The sequence below is a fragment of the Elgaria multicarinata genome, chromosome 1, assembly GCF_023053635.1.
Source record: "Elgaria multicarinata webbii isolate HBS135686 ecotype San Diego chromosome 1, rElgMul1.1.pri, whole genome shotgun sequence".
In the NCBI taxonomy this organism is placed as follows: domain Eukaryota; kingdom Metazoa; phylum Chordata; class Lepidosauria; order Squamata; family Anguidae; genus Elgaria; species Elgaria multicarinata.
Window position 1 is genome coordinate 56,444,020 of NC_086171.1, and position 13,116 is coordinate 56,457,135.

Consider the following 13,116-nt stretch of genomic DNA (forward strand, 5'->3'; position numbering starts at 1 on the left):
TTTTTAACTCATCATTCTCCCCTAACCCCCCTCCCCATCGTTCAGTAGATTAATTTGATTGTTCTTGTCTGACTGAGAACATCCTTAATCCGCAGATAACCTGGACACAGTTATCTATGCACAGTTATCTTATAACACCTCTTTTAGACTATTGCAATGTGTGGCTGCCTTTGAAGATTGTTTGGAAACTGCAGTTAGTGCAAAACAGAGCAGCAGAATTGTTAACTGGGACCAGAGATAGGAAACATGTGCCCATTTTGACACAGCTACACTGGCAGTCAGTTTGTTTCCAGGCACAATTCCAAATGGCTTGGGAGTGGGACCAGGGGGATGTCCTGCTCCTACATGACCCTGCCTCACCTTTAGATAAGCCTTCTCCATGCCACCCCCACCCCCGTCTCCCATAATAAGATAAGTAATGACCAGGGACAGGGCCTTTTCTGTTGTGGCACCCCATCTTTGAAACTCCCTTTTGAGAGAGGTTCACCTGGTGCCATGTTGATTTTTTTTTTGTCAACAGGCAAAAAAACATGTATTTGCCCAGGCCTTTTAGTACTCCTGTTTGCTTGCTTTTAAAGCTGTATTTTATACTGTTGGTTGCGTTGTTTTGCGTGGATTTTTAAAATTGTCTTTATCTTCATGGTTCTATTTACTAGCTGCTCTGAGCGCAATACCTGAAAATGGCTAATGAAGGTTTTTAACTAAATAAAGAAATAAGATAAAATATTTTGATGGGTCTCCTACCATGGGGCAAAAGAGGTTATTGCTAGGAAAAGTGATTGTAAAGAGGATTGTTACACTAAATGAAGAGTTTAAAAAGAGCTGATCTTCTGTAAAGCCAAAGTACTCATAAGCAAAAGAACAAGTCAAGTTTCCCCCCCCAAATTACATAAGAAAGAAACATTCTGGTCCTGTTAATCCAGGTCCAAGTTACTACTATGTCTTCAATGAGAGAATATTTACCTATCAGGTCTCTTTGGCTTACTGGTCTCAGGACTGGAAATCCGTCTGCAAAGAGGTTCCCTAATGCTTGAGGCACGTCACTGTTTCTGTTGTTTCCTGAACTTCCTCCATCTCTGCTCGCCCTTCTTCTGCAGCCTGTGACCAAAGAATACATTTATTAAAGATGTGTCATTTCAATCACGCTTTAAGAGTTACTGGCACTTTAAATCTTTGCACTCTTATCTTTTCAGTTGCTGTGGCAACAATAATGCAATTCCTAACATCCCTAGAGCACAGCGCCATCTGGTGCCAGAATAAAGGTAGAAACATTTAATCAAAGAGGCTTTTCACATGGCAGGATAAAACAGCCAAGGAAACTAACCCAGTTTGGGCTAAAAGAGCAATATCATTTGGTTTCACAAAGGTCACTTCCACCAGTTTTGTAACTATCATTTTCCACGTTAGGAAGCACACTTTTCAGTCACAAAATATTGCTATTTTGAATGCTAGGAAGAGATAATATCCCTATGACACATCTTACCTTAATCAATGGAAGATATCTGGATCCTATATAAACTGTGCATGTTCATATAGGATCAAGCACATCACCAGGAATGGCTGTAGGCTGCATGAAATCCCAATAGGTATTTTATATGTAACAGCCAAAAGTATCAGATAAACCTGGGCCAACGAGATGTTGAAGAGTCAAAGCCTCCAATCCCACACACCAGATGTTTTGGCCTAAAACTCATCATCCCTCACCATTGGCTATGCTGGCTAAGACTAAGGCGAGTTGTAGGCCTAAATACTTGGATAGCCACAAGTTGCCCACCCCTGACATAAAACGTGGCTTATCTACATGGTACTTTCCTGAGTTTTGTAACCAAACTCTACACACAAAAAGTCTCTGCCCAAAAGGGGTTTTCAATCTAAAAATGGGTGTATGTGCCCACTGCTCTGAGAATTTCCAGAAGCTGAAGACTCACTTTCAATGTGTGGTGCACTTCGGTCATTGGTCTGTGATACTCTTCTCAATCGAGTCCCTCTTTGGATCTCATGTAACAAAGCGCTCCGACTTTTTGAATCCTCCCTTTTCACCTTGGGTGGCTCTGTATTCGCCTGTTAAAGATAGTTGAGAGTGAGGTTACCAGTTCAACAGAGCCCACTCCCTGTAAAATAAAGAAGACGACACACAGGAAAACCCACCTGGTTATTGATCACGGCTTGTGATTATTATGCTGTTTGATGCATGATAAAGACAATGGAGCCCAGAGAATGGTCTAAATGTAGCCAAGATAATTCTGTTAATGACAAACTTCTGGATTATTTGCAGCCCCATTTAAGTCTATGTATGTATACATGTATTTATTAAAAACATTTCTATACCACCATCAAATTCAAAGGTGGTGTACAACGATGTAGATCCAGATTTAGATCTGAATTGGATCCAGATTTAGCAAAAAAAACCAGGCATGACCTGTGACTAGTGAAGTATAGGGCCGGCAACATGTCTTAGATGTATAAAATTGGGTTCTCTTTCTCTCTCATACACACACTACTGCTGGTATGGGGGATCCTATTCACATAATTACAATATAGGGCCATTTTTGACAGAGCTTTGCTATACTGTGTTTTTTTAACCATGAACTTGTAGTACAAAGGAAATTTCTTAAGGAGGAAGAGGGCCCAAGCAGTATGCAATGTTGTAGACTCTGACAGGGAAGTTGCTCTGGACTAAAGTTTCCTAGGAGATCTCATTATGCAGGAAACTGTTACACCACCTAAAATAACCCAAAGATCCATTTCACTTAAATGTATTTTTATTCTTATCCTTGCCACACAGCCAGTCTGTATTATATCCTTTCTGACACTGAGCTTACCTGGAAAAAATATTTATTTTGCAGGGCTAAGCTGAACTGCATATTCATTCAAAGTAAGTGAAGTGGGGAAACATAACGGGTTGGATCCAGATTTATGCAGGTTTGACTATACTGATGGAAGGGGTGTTCCTGACCCCTCTTTCTCATAGCAGCGCAACCCAGCCCCCTGAAAATGCTCGAGAGAGAGGGAGAGTCCAGAGTTTCTGCTGAATGGGATGAGCTGTAGTATGTAGGGGAGGGAGGGATCTCCCAAAATTGGGTGACGGGGCTTTCTGAGAGTGGAGCACTTACTCTCACAGAAGGCAGATCCTGGACCTGACCCTAGAACTGTAGGTTATTTTTGTAATATTACTCGTAAAGGGCAATATCTAGTCAAAGTTAAGAGACATGACACAGAAGATCTGTAAACTGGATCTGCCACTTTAATTATTTCAAAAAAAAATCTTTTTGATAAAATAATCAAATACAACAAAACCATAACACCTGTAAGTTTCCTAACTGATTGGGAAAACACCCCTTTGTGATCATAGAGATTTTACATCCCCAGAATCATTTGTCTGTCCCTACAGAAAAGACTGCATTAGCCTTTTCTCACTAGTTAAAACTTCTGGATTCCAGGATATACATTGACTCACTGAGCTCACTTGCTTCAATAAAATTAGCGCTTCAAAAGAGTTCGATAATAACCAGGCAGGAGAAGTAAAACAAAAGAAACCCTGAAGGAGGTGTGAGGCTAATACCCAAAGAAGGCCAGGAATGGGCAGGATCTTGGGAGGTGGTGAAAGAAGCTAGAAAGAAAGCTGAGGTCAATTATCCTCTCCAGGGTGTAAACTAAAATCCAAGGAGGCCCCCGCAGCTGTGATCAGTATTAGGAGTGGGGCAAGAAAACATCTGTCGGGGATGCTTTAGGGTGGATTCCTGCATTGAGCAGGGGGTTGGACTCGATGGCCTTGTAGGCCCCTTCCAACTCTGCTATTCTATGATTCTATGTTTGTGGGGGATCTGCTTCATCAGAATTGGTTTGGTCCAAAGTGTCACTGACAAATCTCTTTATTTAAACCAGTTTCCCCAATTCAACCTCACCTCCCCAACTAAGTAAACCCAGCCTTGCTCCCCAAACCTGTTTTTTTCTGTGTGCCATTTTGTCCCTAATGAATGGTGGAAAGGGATAAATTAGTGGTTCTTTCATTTTAGAACTGTAAACATTGGCATTTCTTTTTAACGGGGGTTGGCTTGGATCTAGGTTTATGCTAGACCAGCTGCCCTAGCAGAAGTGGACATTCCCACCTGCTCCTTCCCAAGGCAGCCTAACTCAAAAACACTACAGAGAGAGTCTGGAAAGCCTGCTGAATGGGATGAGCTGTGGTGTGGAGGGCAAGGCATCCCCCCCCCCCACACAAATCAGGCAGAGGGAGCTGACATGAGCAGAGCCCTTCCTCTCACAGAAGGCAGATTCTGGATCCAACCCTTTGTGGTTTACATTGGTTGCATCACTGCTTTGGTTTATAACCAAACACAAACAGGACAGCAGAAATGCATACATAGCAAAGTGCCCAGACCTGAATCAGTCTTAAATTTGAGCTCTTCTCATTGTAGAAATTAAGCATTGGCATTGGCTAGTAGAATTCAAATAAGCAAAAGCATTCAGGAGTGTCTCTCCCATGCTGCTATTGGTGAATGCAGACACCACAACCCAGGACTCATTTATGGCCTTGGAGAAGACACACTCAGCCTTTCAGTTTTGGATTTTAATATGCAATGACCAACATGATAAAAAAATGTTTAAATGGACACAAAAAGGATCAATCGCAATAACAGTGGGAGCGCTAAAATCATTTCACTCACTTTTAGGAGTTTTACCCTACCCTGTGCCTGCTTACCCTACCCTGTGCCTGTTTGCATTCTCTTCCCCTCCTTATTGTTTCATTATGATTTTATTAGAATGTAAGCCTATGCGGCAGAGTCTTGCTATTTACTGTTTTACTCTGTACAGCACCATGTACATTGATGGTGCTATATAAATAAATAAATAATAATAATAATCATATTATCTGAAGCCACTGACCAAAATCGGAAACATTCGAGATCTGTGCTGTGTATGTACACGCACACACATCTCATAGCATCGCCCACAATGATAGCAGTTTGTCTAGACAGCCTTCAAAGCACATGTACTAGCATTTGATACTGCCAGCTGCTAAATTTCATTTTCTTCTAAATGTTTGTTATATTGGCTCCTCTAGATGGCACACTTGGGTGATAGCGTCAGAAACGTTCCTGGGGGATGATGTAAAACCTCATTAATAGCTTGTATTCTTATGGCTACATTTGCTCCCAAAAAGGGAGGCTTTGATGAATATATTGTCTTATAAATTAACCTATATAACTCAGCCCTCAAATGCCTTAAGAAATCTCTCACTTGCACTCTCTCTCTCTCTCTCTCTCTCTCTCTCACACACACACACACACACACTGATTTACCACTGCTTTCAAATGCTGAATGGTATAATATCAAGTCTACTACACTCAGTACGTGCAGCAGTAGAATTTACAACCAATTATCTTTATTCTCCGGAAGATTAAACAGTACTTACTGTGAAAAACTGAAGAAACATAACTGGAACAAAATATTTCTTGAACTGTTTGTTTTTGTTTTTCAGAACTGTTCTCAAATTATCTCAGCAACTTCCATGAATGGTTTTGCTGTAGCTCTGCCGTTGGGTTAGAACAAGACCTGACCAGGCTCTTTGGGTTTAAATTTAGAACCAACAGCTGTGGTTTTGTTTCTGGGTTCATATGTCAGCAGGTTGTGTCATCTGTACATGCCACACAGCAGCAGAATTCCCCCAACCCTGCCACTGCCAATCAACAGAGGATTTGTGGGGTGGAAGGAACAGAGAGAGAGAACAGAAAACTCTGAATACATAAAATAATTATAGCAAGGAACTAGTTCTCACTATAAATCTTAACACAAGGCCTCCTCTACTAAAAGGAATTTAAGATCTGGGGATTTCCTTCTTCAGCTATAAAGAAGGAAAACCATACAATTGGTTTTTACCACAGTTGTTATAATCTGGCTACAGACATATACACAGGTGCTGGATTCTAATGGCAATGATAAACTCAGTGGTTTGCTGCTGAAATTCTGGTTGCCAACATCCCCTTCCTGGGCAAGGTGCTTGAAATGGTGATTGCCAGCCAAATTCAGAAACTCTTGGATGAAACTGATTTTCTAGATCCACTTCAACCAGGCTTCAGGTCTGGTTTTGAAACAGAAACTGCTTGGTTACTGTTTGTCAAGAGAGGGATGGGGTAGTGTTACCCTGTTGATTCTCTAGGACCTCCCAGTAGCTTTCGATACTATCACCCATGGTATCCTTCTGAACAGGCTGTGTTGTGTGTTGGAGGTTCTGCATTGCAATGATTTTTCCCCCTATTGGATGGCTGATTCCAGTAATTAGTGCTGGGAGTTGTTGCGTTACTCTTTTGACAGCCATGATATGGGAACCACAGGGGTCTATTTTATCTCCTGTGCTGTTTTAACATCTACGTGGATCCACTGGGAGTGATTATTTGGAGATGTGAACTGAAGTGTCATATGTAGTTCACCCAGTTCAATCTCCCATTTTCATCAAATCCAGGTGAGGCAGTGGGTGGTACCTCATTGAAAGAAGGGGTATTACCACTCACTAGTGGAGGCAATTCCCCCCCCCCCGCATAATTTTCAAAGGAAAGGAGGCATGTCCAGAAATTATAATTGATACAAAATTCGGCAGCTGAGTTTAAAGCGGGAGATAGATCTTTGATCACATTGTGCCTTTTTTAATTGAGTTGCCCTAGTTACTATTTTATTTCCAGGCTCAATTCAAGACACGGGTGTTGTACTTTAAAACCCTAAATGTCTTGGGATCTGCCTACCTTAAGGCTGCCTTCTTTCATACGTCCCTCCCTGGATGTTCCAGTCATCATCTGAGGCACTATTACAGTGCCTCTGGCCTTATAAAGCCAGGTGGGTATAAAGCCACAAGATATAGACCATGGTAGACAATCTGGTGCACTTCAGATATTGTAAACTACAACTCCCATCATCCCTGGCCATTGCCATGCTGGCTGGGGCTAATGGGAGTTGTAGTCTAGTACACCAGGTTGCCTTCCCGAGATCTAGATAGATCTTTCTCTCATGAAGAGCTTGGCCAACAGCAATGTCAAGCCCTGACACTGTACTCTTTTATGCAATATATAAAAACTTGTCTCTTTAAGAAGGAATTTGATTAAATGGAATTCAATGGTTAACTGCTATTTTTAGAAACTATGGCTACTATTTGAGTTTTTGAGGCTGAATTAAGATTGCTGTATAAATAGGGGATTGGAAGTTATTGTTTTAAAAATTGATTTTGCTTGTTTTTCATCTTGAGTTCACACCTTGGAAAGTAAGCAAGATATAAGGTCAGATAAATCGATAGGTAGAAAAACTGTCTTGGCTTTTTGCCAAAGACAACAAGAATGGGAAGATTATTCATTTTATTTAATCCCACAGATGCCCCTAGCAGGTGAGAATAAAATTAGTTCCCATGACCTCCACTTCGGAAATCAGAACATGAACAGTTGGTTCTAATTTCCCTCGGCAGCCATTAGGGGACTTTCTATTATTTCTTATATAAGGAATGTCAGGTTAGATAATGAGTATGCTTTTCCTTCTTTTTTTCCTTTTCTTTTCGTTTTTAAAAAGAACAGGAATGAGTCATGCATTTAGTAGGCTGAACATTTCATAGAAAGAGTTGCTCTGTTTTTTAATAACACTAATCTCTACAACATCTCCCCACTCCAGTATCTTTAAAATATACGTTTCAAATGGAGAGCAATAAAATCTCATGGAAATGGGAAATTGAAGGAACAAGGGATCCCATTGCAGTTGGCTGGCTGGGGAAACGGTAGAAGATTTAGTTATTCTCTTTTTTCTTCTCCAGCTGTTGCAGAGATCATAATACATATGCAGGGCCTAGATCCCCCTCCCTCCCTCAATGAACCAATGGAGGCTCGGGTGTGGGAGTGCTTCAGAAGAGTCTGGGCATTGTTGAGACAGTGGGGATCAATAAACTGTTATTGGGGGGCTCCCAACTACCATGCTGTTTTTGAAGACTACCTGCCTCCATGGCCCAACCCACCATGAGCAGTTGAGCCCCTTAATGAGTGTGCGTGCGCATGAGTGCATGTATGAACCATGCAAGGTCAATTTAGCTCAGTGATTAAGTAGAAGTCCACCCATATACTCATTTGCTGTCCTGTTTCCTTGCCTGTTCTCCAGGTAGCCATGCAAATAGGATTAAAATAATCGCCACTGCATTCCTCATCCCGCATCATCATCATCATCATCATCATCATCATCATCATCATCATCATCATCCATACTTAGAGCATTTAATTCCCATGCACAAAAGATCACTGTAGGAGACTCAGACTTGGTGCCACTATAAGTAGATGGCCTCACTGCTCACCTAAGGGGGAGAGGAAATTGGAGGCACGATGACTGGCGGAACTGGCTTTTGCTCAACTTGCTGTACCTTGGACTCAGCCCTGGTGGGACTGGGTGGCAGGAGACGAGCTAAGAAGGGATGAGGCGGTGGGGCCAGCAATAACACCCAGCAAGATTCAGATAAAAAAGGGTTATTGTAGTGAGTGAATGGCGAGCACCTCGGGGCCCACCCTGTGAGCTTGCCAAGCACTGCCCGGCCAGCCCTCTTCCAGCTCAGCACTTGGCATTGCGCGTGTCTCAAGCCTCTGGAAAGTGTGCAATTCCCACAGCACACCATTAGCGTGTTGGGGGAAATTGTGCACTTTCTGGAGGCCCTGGATGTGTGCTTTCCTGCTATCCCATGCCCATCGGGGCCTGAAAGGGCCTCTCAGTTAGGGCTGTGCTCCGCTTCGCTTTGGAGAAGCGATAGCAGAGCAGCCTGATTCACCCCCAACAAAGGCGGAGACGGATCGGGAGGGCTGCGGATCGAGGTGAAGCGGTTCGCCTCGATCCGGAGCATCAGATGCAGGTAAGTGGGGGGGAGGGGGATTCACCTGGCGCCACAGTCCGCACGGCGATGGAGCCAGGTAAGGGGGGAGGGGGGCTTACCTGTGTCTGTCGCAGGCTTCAATTGAGGCCCCGGCTTCATTCCGGAAGAGGCCATGGCCTTCTCTTCCGGCTTGAAGCTGGGGCCTCAATTGAAGCCCGCAACAGACACAGGTAAGGGGGGGAGTTGGGCTTACCTGGCTCCACCTCTGCTGTCCATGCGGTGACGGCGGTGGAGCCAGGTAAAGGTGCAGGGGGGAGGGGAGCTTACCTGCCTCCATCACGGGCTTCAACTGAGGGCCAGGCCTCAAAGTGGAAGCAGGCCCCAAGGCCGCGGCTTGCTTCCACTTTGAGGCCTGGCCCTCAGTTGAAGCCCACGACAGAGGCAGGTAAGCGGGTGGGGGTGGAGTTTCACTTACCTGGCTCTGCCGCTGCAGTCCGTGCAGCAACAGCAGTGGAGCTGTTATAATAATAATAATAATAATAATAATAATAATAATAATAATAATATATACATATAACAACATATAACATTTGAAGGAGCTAATTTATATGTATAGATGCAAATTGGGAAAATGCAAAAAGTTTAACTAGAAATACAGGACATCTCACTAGGGGGGCAAAACTGTGACCAGGTGGCATGTGCGCCTGCTCAGTGTGCTGCCCAGGTGCTGCTGACAGGCAGCTTCAAGGCCCCGCCCCTTTGCTCTCCCTTCTGATGGTCCTTTATCTTTCACTGGACGCCTTCAAAGAGAGCCCTGTGCTCTGACAGCCATTCAAATGCAGGACTGGGTAAGGCAGCAGGTATGGCAACCCTATGTGGCTTCCTTGGATCTTCACCACTGCCTGGGTTTGACTCCGTACCTGTTTCTGGCCCTATTTACCCTCTATACTCAGCCCTGCCTGTATTAGACCACACACCTGCTTCTCGCCCACCTGGCCTGACATCCAGACCAACCGGGGTCTCAGAACATTGCTACCTGGAGCCCCAACTCTGGCCATGAACTGACTTTCCCACGTTTCTTGACTGTGTAGAGTTTGCAAACAAAAGAAACCGAGCTTCCCTCCGACTCATTTGCATTTTCCACTTAACATCTTAACCCTGTTTACATTCTTCTTCCTTAAAAGAGGATGCTGTTAAACAGAAAGGCGCACTTGCGCTATCATATAAAGGCATTCATTATTTTGGTACTGTCAAAGCAAGGCAGCATCTTCCAACGTCTGAAATAATGTAGAAGTAGAATCTTTATAAATATCTCCCCAATTATTTGAGTTGTTATCACCCTCTGCCTGCAGAATGGCTTCTAGAGGATCATTTGTCTCTGCAGCAGTTATCAGACAGAATAACAGAACACCTACTCTAAATGCACTACAGCTTCCAGTAATTTTCCAGACAAGTTACAGTGGGATTAGAATACACAATGCTGCAGACCTATCTAAAATGTCATCAGGCAGCATTTGCATTCACTTTCTAGATCAGCTTTGCAGCCTTAAGAGACATATTTATTTTATTTATAGTTTATTTATTTATTGTACCGATGTCCTGCCTTTATCCCAAGGAGCTCAAGGCAACAGCTATGAGGTTAATTGAAATAGGACGGAGGAGAACCACAACAACCCTGTGAGGTAGGTTAGGCTGAGACATAGTGACTGCCCTAAGGTCGCCCAATGAGATTCATGGCTGAGAGGGAGATTTGAACCTGGGTCCCTCCAGTCCTAGCTTGATAACTCTAACCTCTACCCCACATTGGTTCTGTGTTTGAGATGCTGCATGCTAATTTCTGTGCTCTTGTGATGCAGTCACCAAATACACTTGGCCCTTTTATTAGGAGCCATTTCCCCTGTTTTAAGTCTCTTATAATAGGATATACATCTGGCATTTACCCCTCAAACTGCTCCTAGAAAACTTGTAGCTTGAAATATGCTCATACAACAGCTAATAGGTGATCTAGGACAGAGGGTAAACACCAACATAAGCCTTCGAGTAGACCCATTGAAGTGACTGGGACTTAAGTTAATCCTGACTAATTTAAGTCACATTAATTTCAATAGGTCTACATTAACTAGGATTTACATTGGATTTTACCCAGTGAACTGTGCAAAAGGAACACTATGTTGATGCTTAGCTTAATTCACACATCTGGATCTTCCTGTCAATAACATTGCAGCATACACAGGACCTGGTGGTGCATAATACTGGCACAAGACAAGTGGCATCCCTATACATAACATTTTGTTATATTCTTGTCACTCACATTAAAAGCTCTGACACTGCTCTGTAATTTGAAGCTGTAGAAACAGCTTTATTTTCTTTTAAAGGTTCTTAATTAAGGGTGCAATCTTATGCATGTTTAGACAGAGATGCATCCTACAACTCCCAGTATGCCGCAACAAGTCATGCTGGCCAGTGGATGCTGGGAGTTGTAGGTTTTTCTTCTGTCTAAACATGCATAGAATTGCACCCTTAGTTATCTTACATGTTCAGAGAGATCTTTCTGAAATAATGTAGAGAAGCTGTGACTGTTGCTAACAGCAGAAGGAGACGATGGCAGATTTTTTGCTAGAGAAAGCAGAGCAGAAAATTTACAAATATCTTGGACTAAGAGTAGTACTATAATTGTGGGATAGAAAATGCAGACTAACTCAATTTACATCTGTGAATTTGATTTCTGTTCTCACAGAAAATGCAGCAGCTGCAGCAACAGCTGGGCAATTTTAGCAGGTGCACGATACAGATGCCAAGGTCTAGAAATTCTTGTTGCACAAAAATAATCTATCATACAAAGTTATGTTAATGGGGAAGATTAGTGGTGGAGCTCATGCATTGCCTACCAAAGGTCCCAGGAACAACCTCCAGCACCTGAGGTATGTTGGGAAAGATTCTTGTCTGAAAATCCAGAGAGCCACTGAAAATCAGTGGACAACTTGTGGGCCCCCAGATGCTTTAGCCTCCAACTCCAGGCCTTAGCCAGCAAAGCCAATAGTCAGGGATGCTGGAAATTGTAGGCCAAAACAATTGGCCTACAAGTTGTCCACTCCTGGTATAAACAATGCCAAGTATGATAGACCAGTTATCTGACTCTGTAGAAGGTGGCTTCCTGTGTTTGTCTACCTTCACAACCATGTTTGGACAAATAACAGTTTGATGGTGTGAGACATAGAATTCCACTGCTGCTAACGTCTTGGCAACCCACAGGCAACCCAGCATGCAAGCAGTCAGTTACTACTACTATGGAGCATGTGAGCGTATATGGAAATGGCACCTTCTATGCAACCAACTGTTCCTGGCATTAGGGTTAAGGTGTTTAATGGGCTCATTTTACACATATGCTTTCACCCTGTTCAGATGCCATGCTAAGCGACGCTGGTTAAGCGTCTTGAGCTAAACATTATGGCTTAGCATGTCGTGTGAACCATTCCTAACTATGGTGGTTACATAACCACAGTTTGAACATGCTCACCAAACATTTTCTGCAAAAGAGTTAGCGGCCTAACCATGGCTTAGCGTGTTGTCTGAAGAGGCCATCTGTGTGCCCACAAAAGCCATAACCTTTGCAATGTAAACACATCATCTTAGAAACTTGTATATCTAGAGGGACAATCTGTAGCCCCTGACACAAAAACGTCCTGTCTGTTAGAGCAGTATGACAATGGAACCAGTTACCTAGGGAAGTTGTGGGCTTTTCCACGCTAGAGGCCTTCAAGAGGCAGCTGGACAACCACCTGTCAGGGATGCTTTAAGGTGGATTCCTGCATTGAGCAGGGGGTTGGACTCGATGGCCTTGTAGGCCCCTTCCAGCTCTACTATTCTATGATTCTATGTTTCCACAATAGACACACTTTTGAGATTTTGAGTGGAGAAATGGGGGGGGGGGAGTCAAATACTTAACCCTTTCCCTGTTTGCTGTTTTTCAATTCCACATCCCATACACAGTTTACTTCCTCCCCCTGCCTCACTGGGCTCCACAGGTGTGTCTACTAGGATAAACTTTCAGGGGGGAAAGCAGGGGAAGATTTGGATGGAAAAATAGCTGGCAAAGAAAGGCATAAATACAAACACAACTAAGTACAGCTTGTCTACTCAGAATCACTCCCTCCTGAATACCCTTGTCTTTAAAAACAAAAACAAAACTGAAATTGGGGCTTCATTGAAAACATTTGGGTACAATGCTTGTAAGTCATTCTATGTAGTGACTGTTACCACAAAGTAACTCAGTTTTGTGCAATGGTTCTTCT

General features: G+C 43.2%; 1 protein-coding gene across 1 annotated transcript in view; it reads right to left on the bottom strand.

The window, feature by feature from the left end:
* Positions 1 to 13,116, bottom strand: part of WIPF3 (WAS/WASL interacting protein family member 3) — a 56,178-nt gene that overhangs the window by 7,176 nt on the left and 35,886 nt on the right. The window contains exons 2-4 of the mRNA XM_063128701.1: positions 5,417 to 5,472; positions 1,929 to 2,061; positions 964 to 1,098 (exon numbers count right to left, since the gene is read on the bottom strand). Of these exons, the coding sequence (XP_062984771.1) occupies positions 964 to 1,098; positions 1,929 to 2,061; positions 5,417 to 5,437 (289 nt within the window). The 5' untranslated portion in view covers positions 5,438 to 5,472. The remainder of the gene's footprint in view (positions 1 to 963; positions 1,099 to 1,928; positions 2,062 to 5,416; positions 5,473 to 13,116) is intronic.